The sequence below is a fragment of the Sylvia atricapilla genome, chromosome 1 (assembly GCF_009819655.1).
Source record: "Sylvia atricapilla isolate bSylAtr1 chromosome 1, bSylAtr1.pri, whole genome shotgun sequence".
In the NCBI taxonomy this organism is placed as follows: domain Eukaryota; kingdom Metazoa; phylum Chordata; class Aves; order Passeriformes; family Sylviidae; genus Sylvia; species Sylvia atricapilla.
The window spans coordinates 46,109,885-46,133,105 of NC_089140.1; the positions used below are offsets into that span (position 1 = coordinate 46,109,885).

Here is a 23,221-nt window from a genome sequence, read left to right on the forward strand (position 1 = left end):
GCTCGACTTTACCTGAACAATACCTTGATTTATTGTAGGGATCGATTTTATCATTACATTAAATAACTGTATTTGTTGTCTAATTTTGCTTTCGTTTTAAGTTTACTTAGTGCATATTTTCCAAAACAGCTTACTTAATATAACCTCATGAGACAGGGAAAGGTACCTGAACCTTGGGACTCAAGTACCAAGACCAAGCAGAAGAAAGGAATCAATACAACCCAACTGTACTCAAACATGGTTATTATTCATGCCCTAGTGAACTGAGTTAATGAACAGCATAATGATTCCAGGAAGAGCTTTTTATATCTGTGACAATTACAAGGAAAGTAAGATCAATGGTCAGTTTGATGAAACTAGGGTACATAAAGGTTTAGAAGGTTGCCTTGCAGGAATTTTGGATACCACTTATCTTTGCAGTACAGGTTTGGTGTAAAAACCCATGGTAGCCATATTTATAGTTGCTATGATGTGATACAGAACTATGATTTGTATAAGAATGTGTGTGTCTTTCATAGAGATCACTTGTGGGGAGTGTAAGCAATTTTAAAAACAATGAGCTTGAACATCACTTTAAATGAAAAAAGTGCTAAGAACATATTAAAGACTGAATTCAACAAATTGCAATAAATCCAGAGATGACTCATGCTAAGAAGGTGAGGATCTTGTGTCAGTTTGACACAAGACAATGTGATACCAATACACAATGGTATCACAAGACAAATTCAACACCTTTTTTAACAGAGTTGTTGACCTGATCAGAGATCCAGCTTTCTTTACAGTTTAAGAAAACTGGTGATCATCTGATACTCTGATCATTTATGGCTGTACTGAACACAAAGCTTAATGTCAACACACGCACTAAAGCAACTCTTTAAGCAATTCTTGTGTTTAACACATCTTTCTGATGAGAGAATAAAAGATATTGTAGCATCATTGTCCCTTAGGCAGCTTCTTCTTGTGCTTACAAAATAATTCTAAAAGAAGGTATTTCTTTTGGTGGTAGATCAACAGACATTTTGAATCTTACAAGAAGATGAAGAATTAATAGTAACTAAGGTCTACATTCCCAGTATTTCATGTGATCCTGTCAATTACTAGTTTGGGCAAGAATTTAGTCTGAGAGAACATGAGAGGCACAGAACATACAGAACAGTGCTGTATGTTCTGAGGTGAATGAATACTGGTCAGGACAGGCATTTTTTCTCTGATTGTGTATAAGGGGAATCACCCCATCTCTGTGCTTAGTTCCCATTCTGTCACTGTAGAGAGAATTAACCTTTATAACTGGCAGGCTAAAATAAAAGGTATGTATTATTTAGTTATCAGTTAGTATCTGGAAATGATGCAGAGATCTTCAGTCATTTCTAATGAGTATCTAGGACATACCACACCTACCTAGCCAAATTTAAACTGATGGGGGTTTTTATCTTCATTGTTTCTCTCCTACCCTTGTAAAAAAAAAAAAAGATTATAAATATATTCTAAATGTAAGCAAGTTCAAATCAATACAATTTATCACACTACACTTAAATTTTAAAAATAGCTTCTAAAGCACCAGAATTGAAAGAAGAACTCAAGGTTGTAACACCCTTTCATTGTTCGGCAGAAGAAAGTGGAAGCTTTTTTCTTGGCCTTCATACATATATTTCACTGATGCCTATGCTTGCCAGGACTTTCTGGATAAAATCTTTATATCTTCATTATGAAGTAGGGGCTTAAATACCAAAACCAGTTCTGGTTTCTCTACCTTACAGGGAGTAGACTAGTCCTGGGAAAGGTGCTGAGAAGGGCAGTAAGAATGAGCCATGAGAAAATATTCATACAATGAACAATTGAATATTGCTAAAATTCCTTAACCTGGAAATTACAGGGTGGCTTAGAAAGGGTTAATAGGGAAAGATTGTTCACTATCTGTGACTACCTCTTCCAGTATAAGACATAGAGGTCATCAACTAAAATTAAGAGGAGGGAGGCTCCAAACAAAGGAGTCAGCTACAAGTCACACAATTAGGTAAAGTAGTAAAATGTGGAATTCCCTTTTGTTGATACTGTGAATTTACACAACCTTAAAATGGTACTAGGTAATAACATGAAAAAAAGCTCATCCTAAGTTACACTGCCTCTGAAATACAAGCTGCTGGAGGAGAGAAATCATTCTAGCAAAAAGATTCATGACACATCATCTCTTTCCTATGCTTTCTTTGGGCCCGTTACAGACCACTGTGAGACAGATCACTCTGTCAGTATGAGCTAAGACTTCATGGAAGGCAAGTCAGCACTCCCTGTTGGTAACATGTAATGACAAGGAGAATAATTTGCTTTTCATTATAATGTTCCAGTTTGATCACAAATATCTTAGTTTTAACTCCATCCTTCCTTTTTCTTGCCATTTCTTCTTCATAAAACACAGATATAGAAAATTAATTTTTGACAAATAAGATTTTTTTTGAGTGGTACTCTCATTTTCCTTTAGTACTGCTATGGAGTGTGTGGAGTCTGCCTGCCTGAAAGATCCATTTCCCTCTCACATTACACAGAATCTAGTGCTTTCTTAAAGAATGCTTACAGGTGAGGCTGCTGGTACAAATAATCTTTCTTCAAAATACCTAGGCAAACTGTAGAATTCTAGGAACTGGCAGTATGTAAACATATTGTGTTACATTTACAAATTCTTATTTCTTAACTAGCTATCAGGTAGGCAAAAGCTCACCTTGCATAATAAGGCAATTTTGATGAGCTGTACTATTTTCCCTACAAACTGTATATTTGCATGTATACCTTCTATAATTAAATATCTTGTCTATATCTACATGGACATGCATTGAAAGAACTTAAATGCTTGTTTCCCTAGAACCTTCCCATGTAACACTATCTAGAATGGAATTTGCATTAAGGCCAAGGCTTGGACTGAAGCAGTTGCTGCTGATTCTCTTCTTCTCTTATCTGCTTCTAAGAAAAAAAAAATCTGCTTAGATTTTTTTTTTCACTAAGCCTAAGAATGCTGTATCTAGATCAAATAAACTCTGACCCTTGAATAGTGGAGTTTTGGGACTCAGTTTGAAAGCAAAGTCAGCAGGACAAAGTTTAATCTACAATACCTTACCAGACACTACATGTAATAATGTAGTGCTAATATAATATCCCAATTAAATTACACATTGAGACTAATGAAGTTTTTAACTGTTATGTTCTCTTTGATTACAAATCCTTTTTTAAAGTCCTTGAAAAAAATTGCATTAAATATAAAGATGAAATACAGCTACCAAAACCTCCTTTTAATGGTAACAGGCAGAAGCATCATGACTTGAGGCATGAAGGATTGTTTTGACTCCACATCTCATTTTCTGAGTGTTTCTCACTGCTGAATCCATTCAAAGATGCACTTAGATGCCTTATTTCTTGTATGCCTGTGTACCTGTCCTCTGGAAGTGTTCAAAACCAACAGGTAATAATATCACTACTATTATTTGCACTCTACTACTGCTTAAGTACCAATACCACTACTACTTTGTGCTAATTCCTACCCTTCAGTTTCACTTATGATTTTCCCATGGGAACATGCAGACCAAACTGAGGCTTACCCATCACTGCAAAGGCAGATGCAGCTGATAATAGTAAGTGTTGCAATAATAGCTGCTGAGTGAAAAAAATCACATTTTTGGTCTCATAACTAGTAAGATTCTGACAAAGATAGAAAGCTTTAAGGGAAAAAGATTAATGGAATATTTCAGTGGTATTAATTCTGTTAGATTAAGGTAGAGAAAAACAGCTCCTAGGTAAAAAAACCCAAAACTATACCACAAATAAACTTGGATTATTCCAGTGATCCAATTTGCAGAGCAGACAAACAAATCTTTATATGCGCAGAAAGGAAACGACAGTTATCGAGTGTGGAACAAGTAAGAACAAGCACATTTGAACAGGAATTTTCTTGGTGGCAAACCCAGCTCTGAAAGTCTATATTCAGACACTTAATGAATCTTCAGTGTCCAAGCCTGGGCTTTGCCCCAGCCCTTTAAAAATATAATATAATACAAAATTAAATAAATTAACTATTTTAAAAAATAGATATGAGAGTAGAAGCCACATTTCCTCTTAGCAATAGGTATTATTGCTATAATTTAGAGAAATATTATTTAAACTTATTTTTGTAATTATTTTCTGAGGTAAGTCAGTGCAGTTCTCTATTCTTCTGAGATATTAGTGAATGAAAATACCGTAGTTACTTTTAGTATTTAAACATGGTGTCTTCTTTCACCAGTGTGCTGCAACATCAAACATATGTCCACTTGTACTAAAAAATGCCTTCTCTCTTTTTTTTTGCATTCATACAAAGCACTCTTGATGATTAGCCAAATTAAAACAATTCTGTGGACTTTTAATGGACACTGATTTATTTTTCTTGAACTATCAGAAGCTCTACACAAAAAGCCTAAGAAAGACTTGACTAACAAAACAGCCACAGATTCCCATTTAATGGCACACTGCTCATCAAGTTGCTGCATGATAGACATTGGACTAAAATTTTGCCTACTGCAATCATAAGTTCTCTGATGTTTTAAAGCAGCTGACCCCTGGTGATTGATGACTTTTGGATGGGAGAAGGAGACTGACATGCAGCAACTGGTCAAGACGAGCTGCATGAAGACTGTGCCCCAGGAAGAAGCAGTCGCTGCAGATCAAGTCACTGCTGCACAGTGCCACGACTGCAAGAAGGTCAGTCAGACTTCACACCCTAACTTTTATTTTACACACTCTCCAGGACAATATAATCGACTCTCTTGCCCAGTCTGATCTGGCCTTCTATCCCTGCACAGTGGTTAGGAAAGGAAGCCAGGAAGAAAAGCTGTGAGGTTTTCCTGCCTCTCAGCTGTGCTTAGCCTGATTTCAGCGCTGAGCACCTGGCAGGCAGCAGAGACGTGGCTGCTGCTGTGGTGCAGCAGGAGCAGCTCAGCTGGAGGTGTCCGAGCGCGGTGGGGCAGTGGCCGAGAAAAGCCGTCGCTGTGGGCCAGGATTCCCTAAGGGACACGTTCCCTCCGACGCAGCGGCCGCCGCCTCGGACACGGCTCGCGGCGCGCCCCCTGCTGCTCGGAGCCGACTGCTGCAGCTCCACCGCACCGACAAACGCACCACAGGACAGCAATAAAAGCTAACAGTCGGCTTCTCTTCTAGCATTTTTCCTTAAGCTCTCTCCAGTAATAAACCGTCGTAGGAGGTGAAGAACACACTGTAGCTCACTTGTACAAAATACGCTTGTGTATGCACACATGGCGGGAGGAGTGGTGGTTGATGGCTTGAAGGCTATTACTGCAAACTGGAGCTAGGCAACACAGAAAAGGGTATGTACTTTGCATGTATGATGTCATTCATGCAAGTGAAAATAACAGGTAAAAGGCAGCTGTGGTGGGGGTTTTGGTACGATTGTTGGTTGGTTGGTTGGTTTTTTTAAAAGAAAGAACTTCAAAAGTCCAGGCATTTTGCAAGTCTCCAGTCCAGACTTACACAAACTGTGACATTTTTACGTTTACAGGTACATTGCTATTGAATTCACCACTAGTATTCTCCTACTTAGAAATGCATGGATCCATACCCTGGGTCTCTTCAATGCTTATATTGATCAGTTTAGATACTTTCTATAAAAGCTAGTAGTTCTTGTTAACTCAAGACTGAATGGTATGATTGCAATGCTATGTAACTTTAATTCATAATATGAACAAATTTGCAATGATATGCATATTGAGACAAAAAATATCCCTTATTACTGCTTATATTGTTTGACAGTTAAGTTAACATTTAAGACTTGCAATTAAGGTAACATTTAAGACTTGCAGTGTTTGCTATTGATTTTAAGCTGCAAAAAGAGTTTAACAGGACAGATGCCATTATAGCTCAACTGGTAAAAACAAATTATCACAAACAGGAGAATATCCAGTCACTTAAAATATGACTTAATACATACCAAGCATTTAATAAAAGGTAAATATATTTCAGAGCAGAATGAGTAATTGAAAGATTGCTTTTCTGTCTTGGAGAAAGACTATATGAAAGATAAAAGAAAGCTGCAAACAAGCACTTCTGAGCCTATACCTACAATCTATATTGTATCCTGACATGTCTACATCGACTACTTGGAACGCAGCCTTCAGGTATAGATCATCAGTACATTTTTGGTAACTGCTATAACTTGCATAAATGAGTTCTAAAGAAACTAGTGTAGAATTATAGATTTAATTAATCTTCCCATACCCATCCCTTGTAAGAATGTAGGTTTCAAGACCTACTGAATTAAAAAAAACCCAACCCCTCCTCCCCTCCAAAAAACCCCAACACAAGCAGCAGCAATTTCAGAAAATTAAAACCTACTTCTGAAACAGATAGCTGCATTGAAGGATCAGCTCACTATACTAAAAGAAGTAAAATATTAGTATGTATGTAATTTTGACAGTGAGAGGAGAAAACAATGGAAATCAGTCCATTTTTATTCTCCTGGGATACAAATTTCTTAAATTTCCAACGGAATTATTTTACAGTGAGAACCCAAATGTTACTGCTATCCAAGTGGTATCAACATGCATTGTCCTTAGGGTTTTTCACGCCCTGTGAAAACTTGCTTTACAAGCCACATGTTAGGTGACTTATATGATACACAATGGCACACATTAGGCAGCCTGATATCATGCATATCTAGGTGGCACGTGTTATGATTATCTCTGCAAACAGCGTGTGGGCAAAAACAACCTTGTTTTGCTATTTGGTGTCTACCACCATCAGTTGATTTTTCTACTGAGAAATACAGTCTAAAGAAAACCCGAAGTTTATAGAAATAGTTATATAGCATCTCCAGTACCCATGTCAAGTTTAACTTGGTTTTAAAATGTTAACAATAATCTAAAAGCAATTCTAATACTCTTGTAATGTAAGGGCTCTCAGTCACATGTCAATAGACAGCAGTGGTATTAGGCCTGAGCAGTTCTTTCGCTTTTCACTACTTAGGTTCACATATCACGGCACTGTACTTTTTGAACAATATTATTCCCAAATGAATCATATCACTGCATGGCTCTCGAGTGCATTCAGACAGTGACAATGTCCTGCTGAGGCATCATTAGAGGGAGTCCATCTTCCTTCCATTCCCCTTTTAGTGATTCCAGTTTACTCAGACTCAAACTCTTTTCCAGCTCTGTATATGAATAAAGTACACACGAAGGAGCTGCAAATAGCAACCACTTGGATTCCTGAATATGTATGTTACACATTACATACTCCTCTGCTTTTTACTCTACTGAGAGGTCAACCTGCCAGAGTAACGTCACAGTTACTATAACAACTAGTTACCAGCAACAAGACAAGAATAAAGAAGTGGTGTGTGCTGCCAGCTGTATCTTCATCTGTGGCACAAATGCTCTTATGCCCTATGAAACAAGAACATGGTCTCACCTGAGACTGCCAGGTAAAAGAAAATAATAATTTAAAAAATACCCCCTCCCCCCAACCCCTCTAACAGTCATACTCACAGATAATGCTCCTTTATTTCTTAGGGAAGTAGATAAATAGCAGTTATTAATTAAATATCTGCTTATACATAACTGGATTATTCATTAATTCCTTGCTTCTTATAATTTCCCTCCAGGTAAACTCTAATACTGCAAAAATCTCTGCTTTTCTTTCCTTCTTTAAAACAAAAAGTGCACTGTCCAGAGACAGTTGTGCTGTTGAAATGTTTCCTGTAAACTGAGAAACTGCTTTGAGGTTGATTCTGTTGTTGCTGAACTTTGATACAAAGTCTCTTTTTAATGTAATTATGCCTCTCACTTCAGGGGCAGATTGAAGAAACAGACAAATGTAACTACACATTTACCCAGTTTTTGGATAACAAACCAGAGAAGAGAACCTCAGTTTAAGGTTCAGCAAGCTCTGTTGCGTTTCTTATTCTAATTAAAAAAAAGATCAAAAACAACAAACCAAACCAAACCACCCCAAGAAACAACAATAGAAAGCTCCAAAACCAAAAAGTGAGGAACAAGCTGCTGAAAAAAACCCCAAGATTTTAACAACTTTGTTTATGAAACAGACAACAAGAAATACTGTTACTCCTCTAAGAAGGTTTTTCTTATGTTACCTCCATATTTCATTTAATTTGGGCAACTGGTTACAGGAGAATGTTTTTGAAAAATTTAGGCAATGTTTTTCGCTCTAGTTCGTGAACACGTGCTTTCTGCTGAGCTGATAAAAGACTCGGCAAGGAGTAACCAAAAATTGAAGTATATTGGCAGTACAAGTATTTGCTGTATAAGAATCCGCAACTTAATTTCAAACTTACCTGTGGCTTGAAAACTCCAAAAGACTTAATGTTACTGTAAGGTTTAATCTCTTTCTAAAATCGCCAGGAAACACTTTCTAAAAAGTTACTCTGAAAGCTAATTAATTGTTAATTATCCTTGTAAATGAAAAGGTAGCAACCTTGTGGCTAACTTTTGCTTTCGCCTGGCTTTGGAAACACTTATACAGTTTCAGAGAATTGGCAACATGGCTGTGCAAATAACAGAAGGCTTGGGGAGAGACGGCTGTTTCTTACCACACCGAGTGAGCCTTCATGTGACCATTACTATTAATGCCTCTGTTACTTCAGAAGTGGAGCTGAAGTAACTCTGTCTACATTCATGAGTGCCTCAGGGAAACTCCCTGTTTGCAAGCTACACACCTTGCATGAAGACACAATATTGACATTTCACTTACAAATTTAAACCTTTTTTATCAAATAAGATGAAGTAATTTTAAGGTGTCTCCATTATGCTTGAATATTTGTTCCAGGCTAATTGGCGTGCTTAAGGAATTCATCTACTGAAACGTGAGCTAGATATTTAAGAATTACTTGATTTCATTATTCAGCAAGGAAAGAGGGTTACCCTTTCCCACAATGCTTGTGAATCCTTTCCACTTTTCTTCAGAATAAACATTCTTGGCATCATAATCCTTAATATTAACATGTCTTAAAGATGTTCTATTTGATTTGTAAAAGTCCCTTTTTAGCACTTAAAGACAGCTGTATTTTTTTTACTTACACTTGGGTTTTATATTCATCTACATTTATTTTGACTCAGACAATTTGACTCTTAAAAATTTGTTGTAGTTAATTATAATGAAATAATATTTCATTCACATAACTCAGGTATAAATAGGGCCTGCTCCCTACTGCTTTTGATAAAAGTTATACATCACAGTAATTCTGACTCTAATGTGGATATAAAACTGAAGTACAATGTTCCCCAAAGAAAATTGGAACAAAAAATCTGCTGAAAAGACGAGAATGATCCCATAATTTTAATCTAACACAGAAGACCAGCCTGGTATGGGAAGAAAATAAACTTCAATAAGGCAGTATTGTTCCTTACCACCACCCTAAATTACACTAAGTTGCAGACTGGAAAACAGTATCTTCTCCTCCACAGCTCAAAGAAAGGTCTCTCTTGTCATAAAATAAAACTGATACAGTGTCTTGTAAATGACAAACATTGAATCAAATCTGCATTGGTGGATAAAAGAAAGTTCTTCAGAAGGCAGCATATTCAAGTAAAATGCATGTACACATTTTTGCCCATACTTGACAAACTCAACTCCTTGGTATGACCTTTACATAACTATTTCACTTATTTCAAAGAAATTGCACAGCCTGAATACACGTCCACTGAAAATACTACTCAAGGAAGAAGATTTGCATCTTTAGAAGTAAGGATGTTTCCTAGATGAGGAAACTGCCAACCTGAGTATCAGCTGAAATGCTCACTCTCTGAGTGTGAATGCATTGCATCCAACTGACAAAATGTTTCAGCATGAGAAATTGGATGTGCTTTCAACAAGCTTCATTTTTCCTTCCCATTTTAAAGCTGAGAAAACCTCTAACCATAGAAGCGGAATTTTGGAAATGTCTACTTAGGGATTATAGGTTTGTGTCCAAAAACATAGCTCTGAAAATGTTATCTGAAGTACATGCTTGAGAAAATCACTTACCAGAAATCGAATTAGCATTGACATGACGATTTTTTTCCCTTACCAAAGGCAAAATCTTGGCAAAGTTCAAGTCTTCCCAGACAAAACACCACTTAAACATTGGGCAGAAAGTTAATATAAATACATTTTAGCAATTATTAGGTACTTTCTAAACTACAGCTCAAATCAGGTATTATGAACATGAGTTAGTGAAAGCATTGCATTTGCTTTTTGAGCACTCATATGATCAAGCTTATAGATGCTGTTATTTTATTGTCCACATAACACACAAGTAAGTTCCAGTATTATAGTACTAGAATTAAAAAAAAAAAAAAAAAAAAAAAAAAAAATTTATAGTTAACCAGTGTTATGTCATTGTAAGTTTTCAAATGAGTTTTATAAAATCCTACTATAGAGCCCAAAGCCTTTTCACAGCAATAGGTCTAAAACCTCTCTAAAGTGGCAATTCAAACTTTCTGCTTTCCCACAAGCTGTTGGAAGAGGGCTGGAGTAACTAGAAAGCAAGGTATCCCCCTCCAAACTGTCAGATGATATGATTGATAATTAGAAACAGTATTTTTCCAACAGTAAGTGATGTCTCCGCAATTAGCAAAAACTCAAAGCAGAATTCTTCTTTGAACCCACGTTATCACCAACTGCACCGCACGAATTCCGCTGGCAAGCATGGCAATGCGTAGCCAAGTGCGTACATAGGCAGCTCGTAATTTACATACGGAATCCTAGCTCTCATGAAAATCTGTTTCCACGTGCAATTATAAAAATCATCAGAACTTTCAGTAAAATTCACCAGGGGTGATCACAAGATACCCACTAGCTAACAAGTGCCTTGAGGATTTTGGTTCAGTTCTTCGGTAGGGTGGTGTCCAAATCACAAAATTTGAAGGACTTCCACATAATCAGCACGTTGTCCAAACTAAGATTTTTTTACGACCCAGTTATTTATAAGCAGATATTTAAACAATTTCCTAAACAACAAGTATAACAAGGGCAGCAAGAGAGAGCGAGTTCCATCTTCCTTTTATAGTAACCCTGAACAGACTGTGCTTCCCAGTTTCAACAGATGGTTGAACACGTGTGTGCGTGTCCATTTTGCTTTTAATCAAACTGCAAGCAGGCTTGCAAATTACCTCCAAGACCCACGGATACATTTGTATCTTACAGGTACCTATGGGCGGGACAGGACAGGGCAGGGCAGGGCAGGACGGCGCAGACCCTTTCCACAGGCACCTTTTCCGTGCTAGTGGGTCATGCTGAGGCGGAACTGTTCCTGCCTCCAGCGCCTGTCCTTACAGAAATCCCAAACCGAGCTCAGGGTCCCCCCTCTGCCCCATGGATATCCGCCTGGCTCCACGGGGGCGGCCGTGAGGAGCCGCCGGCCGCAGGAGAAGGACAAGGAGAAGGGCGTGCGTCCGGGGCCCGAGGGACTCTCGGCCTCTTACCACGTACCATCTCGATGATCTTGGTCTTCTTACCCGTCTTCTTCTTCATGGTGAAGATGTACTGCGCCAGTACCACCCCGCCCACCAGCGCGCACACGCTGGCGCTCGCCACGGCTCCCATCTTGGCCACGGCGGTCCTGTCCATGGTGGTGGTTCCCGGGTCGCCGGGAGCCGCTGCGGGGAAGCGGGCGGCGCCCTCGGTGTGGGCGAGAGAGCGGGGCCCGGCCGCTCCTCCCTCACCGACCGCCGGGTCGGCAACGACGGCGCCGCACGCGCCCCGCCGGCCCGGCCCCTCGCCGGCCCTACCACCACAGGGAAAAGGGGGAGCGAAAGGATGGGCGCGCGGGTGGAGCTGGGCGTCTCGACGGTAAGAGGTTTCTGTGAGAGGTTTGAAGAAGAAACAGCACATGCTCTCGAGTGCTTATGGTTGTTGTTTTTTTTTTCTCCTTTCAGAAAATATAAATGAAATGTTTCTTTTCTTTGCTCTTCCCCCAAGTACAGGACGAAGTGAAAGAGCCCAACGGCCCATGGCGTCGCTTCCCAAACTACATTTCCCAGCTCTCCCCTGGGCGGGGCGTGGGGCGGTGAGTGGTTGGTGCCGGCGGCGGGGAGGGGTGGATGCCGGAGATGGCGGCGTCGGTGGCAATGCGCCTGTAGCCCTGTTGCTCTGTTGCCCTGTGTCTCGCCTCGGGCAGCGCCTGAGCGAGAAGCTCCTGTGAGGAAGCGGGGCTGCCGCCCCGGAGCGGCTCGGACTGCGCCGTGCCAGAGAGCTGCCGCCTCTCGCCCAAGTAAGCCACCGCCGGGCTCCGTCTCCCTTCTCACGCTCCACAGGGATGTGTGTCTGTGTTTGTGTGTCCGTCCGTGTCCCAGGCTCGGTGTAGGTGCTGTGTGTGCTGCTCAGGGACTCTGTGAGGGAGGGCAGGAGGGAGTGAGGGCGTGTGTGTGGAGGGCTGTGCTGTGCCAGCCCGCGCTCGGCAGCAGCAGGTTGCCTAGCGGACATAGCGACGGGATAAAGGTGAGAAATTAGCGGGTTTGTTTGCCGGACTTGGTTTTCTTGAAAGAGGAAAAGGCGTGTGCTTGCGGGCTGCGTTTGTTCCGAATCCCAGCTTTTGCCCTCGTTCCCGCTGGAGCTGCCGGTGCGGGGCAGCCCCTCGGCTCCTGCGCGGGCTGTGGGATCGAGCGTGTCCGGGTCCACAGGCACTGCGGAGCTGTGAGTTTTGAACTAGGATTATGTTATTGTCTAGCTGCCCGCAAAGGGATTAGTCTCCTCGCTCCTTCCCTCTTCTTAAAATAACATCAGGTAGGGAGCAGAAAAGCTGATTTGTGCTCTGTATGACCGAGTTCTTTAGTCGTGTCACTGGAGCATCTTCAATGCGATTATGCAGTGGAAGTTTTGATGTCGTCTGTTTATGTCTCCATTTACTTGTCTAAAAATAATAAAAAATAATTTCACTTTTACACTTGCAGAAGACTTGCATCAGAATCTTTTTTTTTTTTTTTCTTTTTTTTTTCTTTTTTTTTTTTTTTTTTTTACTGGTATTCCCTGGTAAGAGAAGAGACCTCAGTTTTGTGACTTGGAAAACTTTTTTATTTCTTGGTGCTTGTAACAGAAGGCATTTAACAGTTTTTAGAAGCCTGGGTTTTTTTTTTTTTTGCCTTTTCTTCATATAACTAGTAGTGTCTATCATTACTAATTTAACTAATGACTATAGGATTCCTGGGGTTGTTTTCTGAACTGTGTAACCAGAAAGTCCAGACACCTGGAATTAACGTTTATTTAGCTCACAGTAGTGCAATGTGAAGCTGAGAGGTATAATATACTCAAGGAAACCTGCTGCTAACGAACAAAAAGTTTTTTTAATAAACATTTACATGTGTTTATATAAACTTTAACAATGGTTTGTTTCCTTTGCAGTAAAGAAGAATGTCTTTGTTTAAAGCTAGAGACTGGTGGTCCACCATACTTGGAGAAAAGGAAGAATTTGACCAAGGCTGCCTGTGTGTTGCTGATGTTGATAATAGTGGCAGTGGACAAGGTAAATTCAGACTTAAAATTGCTGGCTTTTATGCCACACAGCTGTAGGCTTGCTTTGACCAATGCATGCTGAAAACTTGTTAGCCTGGCTAGTTGGCTAGTTAGTTTTACGTGTGCTGTCTTTAATGTGTCCTTGTAGGCTTAAGAAGGCAAATTCAGTGCTCTCTGTTTTTTCATATTTGTATGATGCTAAATGTGCTGATTCTTACTTGTGTTCACTAGTAACTTCTCTCATGCCTTATTCCCTCAATGGTAGATATCTTTACAATAAAGAATTTTCAGTTAGTCATGGAAGCAAACACATTGTGACTGGTAAAAACCCAAGCGGAGAAGAAAGGCAGGTGAGAGCTAAAAAGTTAAGAATTTAGAAAAACAAATGAACAACCCTTTTGATCTGGAAAATAAGTGATGGTTGAAGTAAGTGTCTCTGCTTGAATAAACCCTGTGTTTCTGTGTAGTCATTAATAATGTGAAATTATCTTTGCTGTCAGGGAGAATTTTTGTGTGTGTTTTTTTAAAATTAATAAATTCTTGGTGTCTTTATGATATTATTCTCACCTTGGAGCTTCATTTTTGCCCAGTAGAGGTGCTTGAGTTTGATTCCTTACTGCCATACTCTTCTAAAATTATTTTCACATAAGATTCTCCCTTTTCAGGGACAATTTGAATTAAGTTGAACTGTTACTGATTTAGTGTACAACCTTTTTCAGTAGAAATTCTCAAGTCATTTAGGTTGGAAAAGACATTTAAGATCATTGTCCAACAGCTAATGCTGTGTTTGCTACTAAACCATGTCTTTGAGCACCACATCTGCACATCTTTTAAATACCACCAAGGCCGGTGATTCAGCCACTTCCCTTGGCAGTCTCTTCCAATGCTTCACAACCCTTTTGATGAAATTTTTTCTAATATCTCATCTAGGTTTTACAACCCCTGGTGCACCTCTAAGCCCTTCACTTGCTTTGTTGCTATTCTTTGGTCATGCTCCACCACCTCAATGACTTTCTTGTAATGAGGGGCCCAAAACTGAATACAGTATTTGAGGTGCAACCTCACCAGTGCTGAATACAGGGGTGAAATACTTCTCTGGCCACATGGTTTCTCATACAAGGCAGGATGCAAGTGGCCTTCTTGACCACTTGGGCACATGCTGGCTCATGTTCCAGCTGCTGTCAACCTTCACCCTAGGTACTTTTCTGTTGGGCGGCTTTCCAGCCACTCTTCCCTGTCACTATTAGGGACACGAAAGAATGAGCAGGCAGCAGGAGGTCATGCAGGAAAGTTCTCTACTTTATTTTTTCTCACTCCGTATATACAGTTTTATAAGCAGGTCAAGATTGGCTACACAGGTAGCCATCTCTTTGACCTCGTTGGTGAACATCACCATTAATCATCTTTCTCCTCCCAGAGGAGAAATATGTAAACAATAGATAATTTCTAAAAATATACATAGTTTACTTGAAGCGGCATGAGAACAAATGCAAACAGTGAAAAGCAGGCAAACTTGAGGCAACACTTCCCCAAGCCTGTTGTGTTGCATGGGGGTGTTGTGACTGAAGTGAATTACCTGGCACTTGGCCTTGTTGGACCTCATAGGATTGGCCTCAACCCATTGTTCCAGCCTGTCCAGATTCTGCTATAGAGCCATCCTACCCTCCATCAGATCAACCCTCCCACCCAATTTGGTGTCATCAGGAAACTTACTGAGGGTGCACTTGATCCGACATCCAAGTCATTGATAAAGACATTAAACAGGACTGGCCCCAGTACTGAGCCCTGGGGAATGTCACTTGTGACCAGTCACCACCTGGATGTAACTCAATTCACCACCATTCTCTGGGCTCAGCCACCCAGCCACTTTTCTACCCAACAAGCAATGCACCTGTCTAAGCCAGTTTCTATCTGTGACTATCCAATTTCTCCAGGAGAATGCTGTAGGAAATGCTGTCAAAGCCATACTAAAGTTGAGGTAAACAACATCCACAATCTGTCTCTTTTCCATTAAGCTGTTCACCTTGTCATAGAAAGAGATCAGGTTGGTCAAACAGAACCTGCACTTCATAAACCCCTGCTGGCTGGGTCTGATCCTCTGGTTGTCCCATACAAGCTGCATGCTGGCACTAAAGATGATATGCTCCATGACTTTCCCTGGTACTGAGGTGAGACTGACTGGCTTGTAGTTCCCTGGATGCTCGTCCTGACCCTTCTTGCAGATGGGCATCACATTTGTTAACTTCCAGTCAACTGAGAGCTCCGTGGTCAGCCAGGACTGATGGTAAATGATGGAGAGTGGCTTGGTGAGCACTTTCACACTCTCTCAGTGTTTCTGGGTGGATCCCATCTGGCCCCATAGACTTGTGTTTGTGTCTAACTGATGTAGCAGAATACTGAGCATTTTCCCTTGCTTTATGGGGGCCTCATTCTTCTCCCTGATCCTGTCTTCCAGCTTCGGGGCTGGGTACCCAGAGAACAATTGTTACTCTACTGAAGACTTAGGTGAAAGCAGCTCTATGTACCTCAGCCTTTTCTTCATCCTTTGTCACTCTGTTTGCTCCCATATCCAATAAAAAACGGAGATTCTCCTTGGCCATCCTTTAGTTGCTGATGTATTGCCAGAAACATTTTTATTGTCTTTTGTGGCAGTAGCTAGATTAAGTTCTAGTTGGGTTTTGGTCCTTGTAATTTTCTTCCTGCATAACCTTATGATTCAGCTGATTCAGCCCCCCTGATTGAGCTGCCCCTTCTTCCAAAGGTCATATCTCCTCTTTTTCCTGAGTTCCAGCCAAAGCTCTGCGCATCCAGGATGATGTTCTTCCCTGCAAACTTGTCTTTTGGCATAAGGGGACGGCCTAGCCCTGTACCCTTTAAGACTTCTTTTGTTACATATGTTCAGCCTTCCTGGGCCGCTTTGCCCTTCAGAACTGGCTTCAGGAAGTCCATAATAGCTCTTTTGCTATTTCCCCTCCTTCCTTCTCTAAGAATTGAAGATAAAATTTTATGATTGCTTTGCCCACTGCAGCATCCAAACATCACATCACCTACAAATTCTTCTCTGTTCACAAACAGCAAATCTACTGGGGCACCTTCCCTAGTTGGCTTCTTCACCAATTGTGTAAGGCAGTTATTTTTCATACGCTCCAGGAATCTCTTACACAGTTCCTCTCTGCTGTGTTATATTTTCAGCAGACATCTGGTAAGTTGAAGTATTCCAAAGGAGCAAGGAATACTGGTGACTGTGAGTCTTCCTGAAGCTGCTTGTAGATTATTTCATTGCCTCTTTGCTCTTGTTGGGTGGTCTTTACAGACTCCCAGCATGACATCTGCCTCATTGGCCTTTTCCTTGATTCTTACCCTCAACTCTGTTGCTGCCATCTCTGGTGCTGACAGATATTCACAAACCTGCAAAAAATGTAATTGCTAAAGTTAAACTGGAAAACAGAGCATAATGAACATTAATTGAATCATGTCTATCTTTCTAAAAAGATAGAAATCTTTTTAGGGTATTATTTGAAGCACTCTGTGGCAAATTGAATTCCACATGTGGAATGTGTTGTTTTGTTTGCGTGTTTGTTTGCTTTTTAGATAAAGTTATTGTGGGCAGTTATAAGGGATATCTCCGAATCTTTAATCCACATCCTGTGAAACCTGGAGATGAAGTACAGCCTGAAGACTTGCTCTTGGAAGTGCAGTTGCGAGAACCAATATTGCAGGTGGAAGTGGGAAAATTTGTTTCGTAAGTAAATGACAGGCTATGGTGCTGTTTATTTAAGTCTTAGATTTTCTTCCTTTGTTTTGGGGGGTGAGTTTTCAGTTTCTAGATGGACAACTGTGTGGGAAGACAGAGACGGTGCTGAAGGCAATCTTGACCCAAATATTTGCAGCTGTGTTAATTACCAAAGAGTGGGAACAGCCTTGCCCTCACAGCTATGGGTGTGATACAAGAGTGAGTTAGCAGTTAGGGAGTCAGTTGGAGTCTGCTGGCCGTGTTGTGAGGAGGGAGGGACAGGAGTGTGCGAGGGACAGAAAGGGTGAGGTGGCTATTCTAGGGACATGAAAGAGCTAGCCGGACCTCCAGAAGGAAGAGAGAAGAAGGAGAGAAAGAGCCAGAGCTGCCCATGGGATGCTACACAAAAAAGGTGTTAGAGGCTTTTAGGTAACAAAGTGCTGATGCTTGTAGCCTTCTTTGGTGTCAGTTGTACCTCCTGTCACAACTGTTAATCACGTCTATGCATTTGATCTGCATCTTGAATCATCTATATAAGAGAGAATTTTTGCTTAAGATATATATACAGGATACTCTTCTAGATAGTTATACAATTTTTTAGATGTATATAGAACAAGAAAAACTTAGCATTGAAAATTATCTTTTAAGGCGTTAAGAATACTTGACTAACTTGTTATGGGCAAGGATGTAATACTGGCCAATTGTTTCCTGTTTGATAGAGTATAGAACATCCTTAGTTCCAATGAATTTAGAGGGAACAAGTGGCCAGGTAGAGGAGAGATACTGTGACTCTAAGGAAAACACCTTATAGTTAACTGGTTGTAAGAGAATCTACTTAGGAAAACTTTATTTTAGTAATAAGTTCTTGAAGGCTTCATTTTAATTTTGAGCTTCTAATGTTGTAGCATGAACTTAGTTTAAAAAATGAAAGTAAAAGCTGTACTAACCATGGGAAAGATTCATGCTCTGAAACCAAAGGTCAGGTACTCATGGAGTGACCCTTTGCAGGAATGAAAATGTCTTACTCTGTGAAATGAGCTAAAACATTTTTTGTATTCACAGCAGAAGTACTTTGCTAGAAATACTATTTGTATTTGGATGAAGAAGAATGTAGGGGTTGGAAGGTTCCATGTAGCTAGTACAAAAGTGAATTAAAAAAAAAGTGGTGTCTGATATTGCTGAAGAGTGCTTGTTTGGAGGGATGATCTGCGTGTTGTCCCTCCATTAAGGATTAACAGCACCTTATTTCAAATGAGTTTCAAAGCAGACTGAGCAAATAGTTGGTTTGCTCTTTGTATTTGAATCTCAAAATATGTTCTTAAAGGATTCATTTTGATTTTGAAATTACCCAAACCTTTGCATTTGGCCTACACATGAGAACAACTTTAATGTTGTTTGGATTTTATCCTGTATGAATTCTATTCGAATTTATCTGAAAATATGTGTTTTTATACCCTTTTTTTACAGTGGTACTGAAGGACTTCATCTGGCTGTGTTGCATTGCCGAAAACTCTGTGTGTATGCTGTTTCAGGTTAGTTTACAGATCCAAGCTTTCCAGTGATTTTATGTGTATTCTAAAGTTTGGATTGAGTTAATGTTAAACTTGGCATATGCAGTATTTGGTCCTCATTGCTGAGGATCTGCAGTCATGTTCTTTTGCTCAAGGCCCACGTATGAAGAGGAGATATTAGTAATTAGGTTTAGCAGAGGTTTGCTGGTCTGCTCCTTGCCTGAGATGCTGTGATGTGTGTGATGGGCTGTGGTTAATAGTGATTGTGGGCAGCTCGTTCTCACTATGGTTTTATGAAGTGGTATTGTTCAACATGCTGATGAAAAAATGGCTGTATAATGCCAATGTACTTAGCTCTTTAAAAATAAACAATTACTATTCTTTCTGAACTCAGAAGTCTAGATAATTTTTTAGAAAGCCAGAACATTGGTAAGGTAGCCCATGAGAAGACAGGAGGTTTATACTGGTAAGCGGGTAAAACCACTCTGTTTTTTCCTAAATCCTTTCTTCTACTGCCTTTGGCTGGAAATTCTATACAATGTGTTCTCTCCGTATGTGGAGAGCCCAGTCATGGAATACATATCCTATGCTTTGATTTTTTTTTTCTTCTATATGCTTAAAGCAAAGCACAGATTTAAGAGATTTATTAATGGTACACCCATCTTCAAAATTCAATACATAACATGGTGTTGTTAATTTTCTCCACGCAGGGACACACTCTGTGATTTCTTTCATTACAAGAGCATGGTTTTCTTGTAGGAGCAGCTTGTTTCTTATTTACAGGCTTGTAGTTAGGTTACAAAAATGTGCTCTCTTTGCCTGTCTGGAGACACCTGTGAAAGTGGTCTTTGCTGAGGAGGAATTCTTAGAGATGTACTGCAGTTTTTGTGCTTTCTCTTTGCTGTAATAGTGTTTATGCTTTAGGATTGTAGCCTACCAATATAATTTTTATTAAAACAATTTATTTTAAAATTTGCATTGAGAGCATATGATAGTAAGTCTAGAAGTCTTTAGTAGTTATAATTTGCTGTTTGGTCTACATGGCTTAAGCAGTTAAGTAATAATAGAAGTAAAATTTTGTTATCTTTTAATAGACTTTTCATACTAATCTGTGAGCATTCATGCTTTAACGGTAATTTCTGTCATCTGAGTGGGTACTCTCAAATGAGCTCCTTTGAGAAATAACTGTCATTACTTCTTTATGCTTTTAAGGCAAATAACACACAAATAACACTTTATTCCAATTAAGTGGAATCTTTACTGCTTTATACATGTTAGCATATCTGTTATTCATAAGAAAAAACCACTATGCTGCTTGTTTTGACAAATGAAAGCATCCTTCAGGGATGACTAAAGTATGGCCTTCATATTGTATTACAGTCAATATACACAGACTGACTACTTTCTAACTTGTTTATCCTGAAATATTGCTTATTATCTAGTTACTACTCAGCAGGGCTTTTTCCCTCATGTCTCTTCCAGTCTTTTCCCTCACGTGGACCTGCTTTAGGGGTAATTGTTTAAAACTGTTTGATTTGATTGAAGAAATTGCCTAAAAGGTTACCGTAACCTACAAATCTTTCATAGGATGTTGTTTAAGTAGTTGTTGGGATAATCTTTGTATAATTAAAGCTGTGGTAGGATTTAGCACAAAATACCTTTTTCCCAGCTGATGTGATTGTTCTCAAAGATTTTATTTTATTTTTTGTTTACTAATATTATTCCTGAAGTATTACAGTATGTAATGAACTTTACTTTCTTCATGGGATTGAAGAAAAACTTGATTCTTGAAAGAGGAACTTAAGTTTCTTTAGAAGGACTTTTATTTTCTGCTAGTTCATTGAAGCAGTCAAGAAGTTAAAATTCATGCTGACCTATTCAGATAATGTGATGTATATCACAAACTTATTTTTATTACTGTATGTTTGTCTTTTATCTTTGCATTGCTGACCACTCCATTCAGTTTCAGGCAAAGTAAAGGCAAGTGATGAGTGTGCCCTAAACACAGCTTTGTCATTTGGTAGCTAATGACCAGCTAACTTGAGACAGAGACTATTGCAGCTGGAGCTGGCTGTTGTTTGTAGTACATTTACCAAATAGCTAGAGAATAATAAGAATTCCCCTTTGAGCAGGGGGAATCAAAGCTTTTTGGCTGGTCTTAGAGGTGTGCTCAACATGACAAATACATTTAAGTAATAAAATCTCAGCCTTTTACAAGGTTTTATACCATGTTTAATATAATGAAACCTAATTTCTGGTTCTGGCATTTAGGAATTTTGTAGCTTGGTGGGGTTTTTTTCTCAGAAAGCAGCAGTGTGAGCCTACATATCTCAAAAGTCACTAGAAATTAAGTTACTTTTTCTTGAGAGTGTTTACACTGATACTCCTTTACTTCTTCTACTGTATGTGGTTTATGAATAAATATTTACTCTTTTTTTTTTTTTTTTTTTTTTTGTAGGAACTCAGGGGAATGTGGAGCATGGGAACCAGTATCAGATTAAACTTATGTATGAGCACAATCTCCAGAGAACTGCATGTAATATGACTTATGGCCCATTTGGTGGTGTAAAAGGTAAGCTCCTTGTATATTCTTTATAATCAGCTGTTTAAGTGAATTTTGAAAGGCAGCATGGTGCTGCTGTGTAGAGACAAACATTATTCTATGCATGATGGTACTTTTTATCTGGTGCATATTGAAAATAAGTTGAAATAAGTGAAGAATATTAAATGCAGAGTAGATTTTTTTCTCACATTTTGAATTGGATATGAGTTTACAAGGATAATATTGATTTTAAAAAAATGTGACAAAATTCCAGGCTCTTCCCTTGCAAACTACTTCAACATCTAAAAATGTTTTCTTCTGTACTTTAATTCTGTTTTACTTTTCTGTGCTTGCTTATTGTGGACAAATGAAAAAGTTAACATCTTCTTTTGCCGAACCTAAGGTATCAAGTATTTTGAAAGATATGTAATACAGACTTCTAAAAAACTGCTTAAACTTAGACTGGGAAAACAGAACACTGGACAATAATATTTATGGTGTGTTTGTAGGTTTGAACAAGTTTAATAGATATCAGTATTTTTTGAACTTGTGAACTTGTTTTTGTGCTCTGATGTGGAATCATTTAGATTGGTTTTGCATAACATCATCTTTTCTTCAGAAGTAAAGATTGCCCAAAAATATTTGGGGAGGTGGCAGTCATCAGCTAAAGTAATGTCACTAAACTGTAGGCAGAGTGATAAGTCACTTTCAAAGACACAAAATCTCCTGCATCAATGCAGCAAATATTTGCAGACAGTCCCTCAGTTCTGTACCTGTAATAAACTTCTAGTAATAATGCTTCTTTGCCTTACTCTAAACTCAGGCTTGTCCCTGGGCTTAATTTCAGCTGACCAAAATCCTTACTAATTGCAGGCATTTTCACCTACTAATTTCTTACAGCTGCCTTGGGGGTAATGGTCAACTCATGTGGGTAAGAAGTATAATGTTTATGAGTATCTTGAGAAGTGAGTGTATATGGTATGGGCTTGTTCCTGTTAAAAGCAGAATACACAAAGACAGTACAGAGGTTCCTAAATCTGAGAAGAGCAAATAATATTCTCTGACATTGTACAGTGGAGTTGCATTAACAAATGGATAGGGGATAGTAAAGGAAGTGTTGTGAGTGTCTGGAATGGTCCAGAAAGAATAAAACAAGTATACATGTACCACCATGCAGTTCTGCAGAAGAAAATCTCTGGACTTTTGACATGCATGTTTGTTTGCTGTGGAGGTGTGGCCACCAGCTCAATCTTGATGCCAAACTGGTCTCATGAGCTGTGGTGGATGGAAGAAATCCGATGAAGAAGGTGTCTTTGCAAGCTAGGGAGACAGGAGGTAATGTTTATCCTAGAGCCTACTCAGCAAGCCAAACACTTTTCAAGACCGAGGATGGTTAAAATGAGGGCCAATCCTAAAAAAGCAGCAAGATCAGCAGAAAGAACTCCAGTAAGTTCTGTAAACTTTTCTGAGTTTTCTGTGTTAGCATGTCGTGCTAATTACCTTTTCCTTTTTTTTTTTTCCACCATGTTCCAATTCAGTGTGTGTGTTTATTACCGTTGGACAAAGAATGATCTCAAGTCATAAATAAAGAAGGCAGGGATTTATTTTATGTAATGAATAATACATGTTCATGTTGTAAGATCAAGATGCTTTCTGCTTAAGATCTAAATCTAGGAAAATTATAGTGAATGTTTAGATACTTGATAGGAGACTAGTAAGGCATGTGTTGAGGCATCAGAGAAATTGGCAAAATGGTCACTGGGGAAAGTTCCTTTTGGGAATTGAAGGAATATTCTTTTTTTGGTAGATTTCCTGGACTGAGTGTTCTTTTTATGTGGCTTTCCTGGACACTTAGATTTCTTATCAAGGACATGTTTTTAATCTTGCCCCAAGCCTTTTGCAGTGAATCTATTTCAGGTTTTTTAAGTACCATTTTTAATATCTTGTTCTCTCCTTGAG

At 39.3% G+C, this 23,221-nt stretch overlaps 2 protein-coding genes across 5 annotated transcripts in view; one reads left to right on the forward strand and one right to left on the reverse strand.

Annotated features, from left to right (window-relative positions):
* The window catches only part of NT5C3A (5'-nucleotidase, cytosolic IIIA), a 28,230-nt gene extending 16,480 nt beyond the window's left edge, over positions 1-11,750 (reverse strand). The window contains exon 1 of one of the 3 annotated variants that reach the window (XM_066321668.1): positions 11,458-11,750. In XM_066321668.1, the coding sequence (XP_066177765.1) occupies positions 11,458-11,595 (138 nt within the window). In that variant the 5' untranslated portion in view covers positions 11,596-11,750. The remainder of the gene's footprint in view (positions 1-11,457) is intronic. The other 2 variants (XM_066321695.1, XM_066321726.1) reach the window with 2 other exon arrangements.
* Positions 11,751-11,858: 108 nt separating this feature from the next.
* The window catches only part of BBS9 (Bardet-Biedl syndrome 9), a 283,155-nt gene continuing 271,792 nt past the window's right edge, over positions 11,859-23,221 (forward strand). The window contains exons 1-5 of one of the 2 annotated variants that reach the window (XM_066321634.1): positions 11,859-12,238; positions 13,366-13,486; positions 17,068-17,218; positions 18,677-18,741; positions 21,179-21,292. In XM_066321634.1, the coding sequence (XP_066177731.1) occupies positions 13,375-13,486; positions 17,068-17,218; positions 18,677-18,741; positions 21,179-21,292 (442 nt within the window). In that variant the 5' untranslated portion in view covers positions 11,859-12,238; positions 13,366-13,374. The remainder of the gene's footprint in view (positions 12,239-13,365; positions 13,487-17,067; positions 17,219-18,676; positions 18,742-21,178; positions 21,293-23,221) is intronic. The other variant, XM_066321643.1, reaches the window with a different exon arrangement.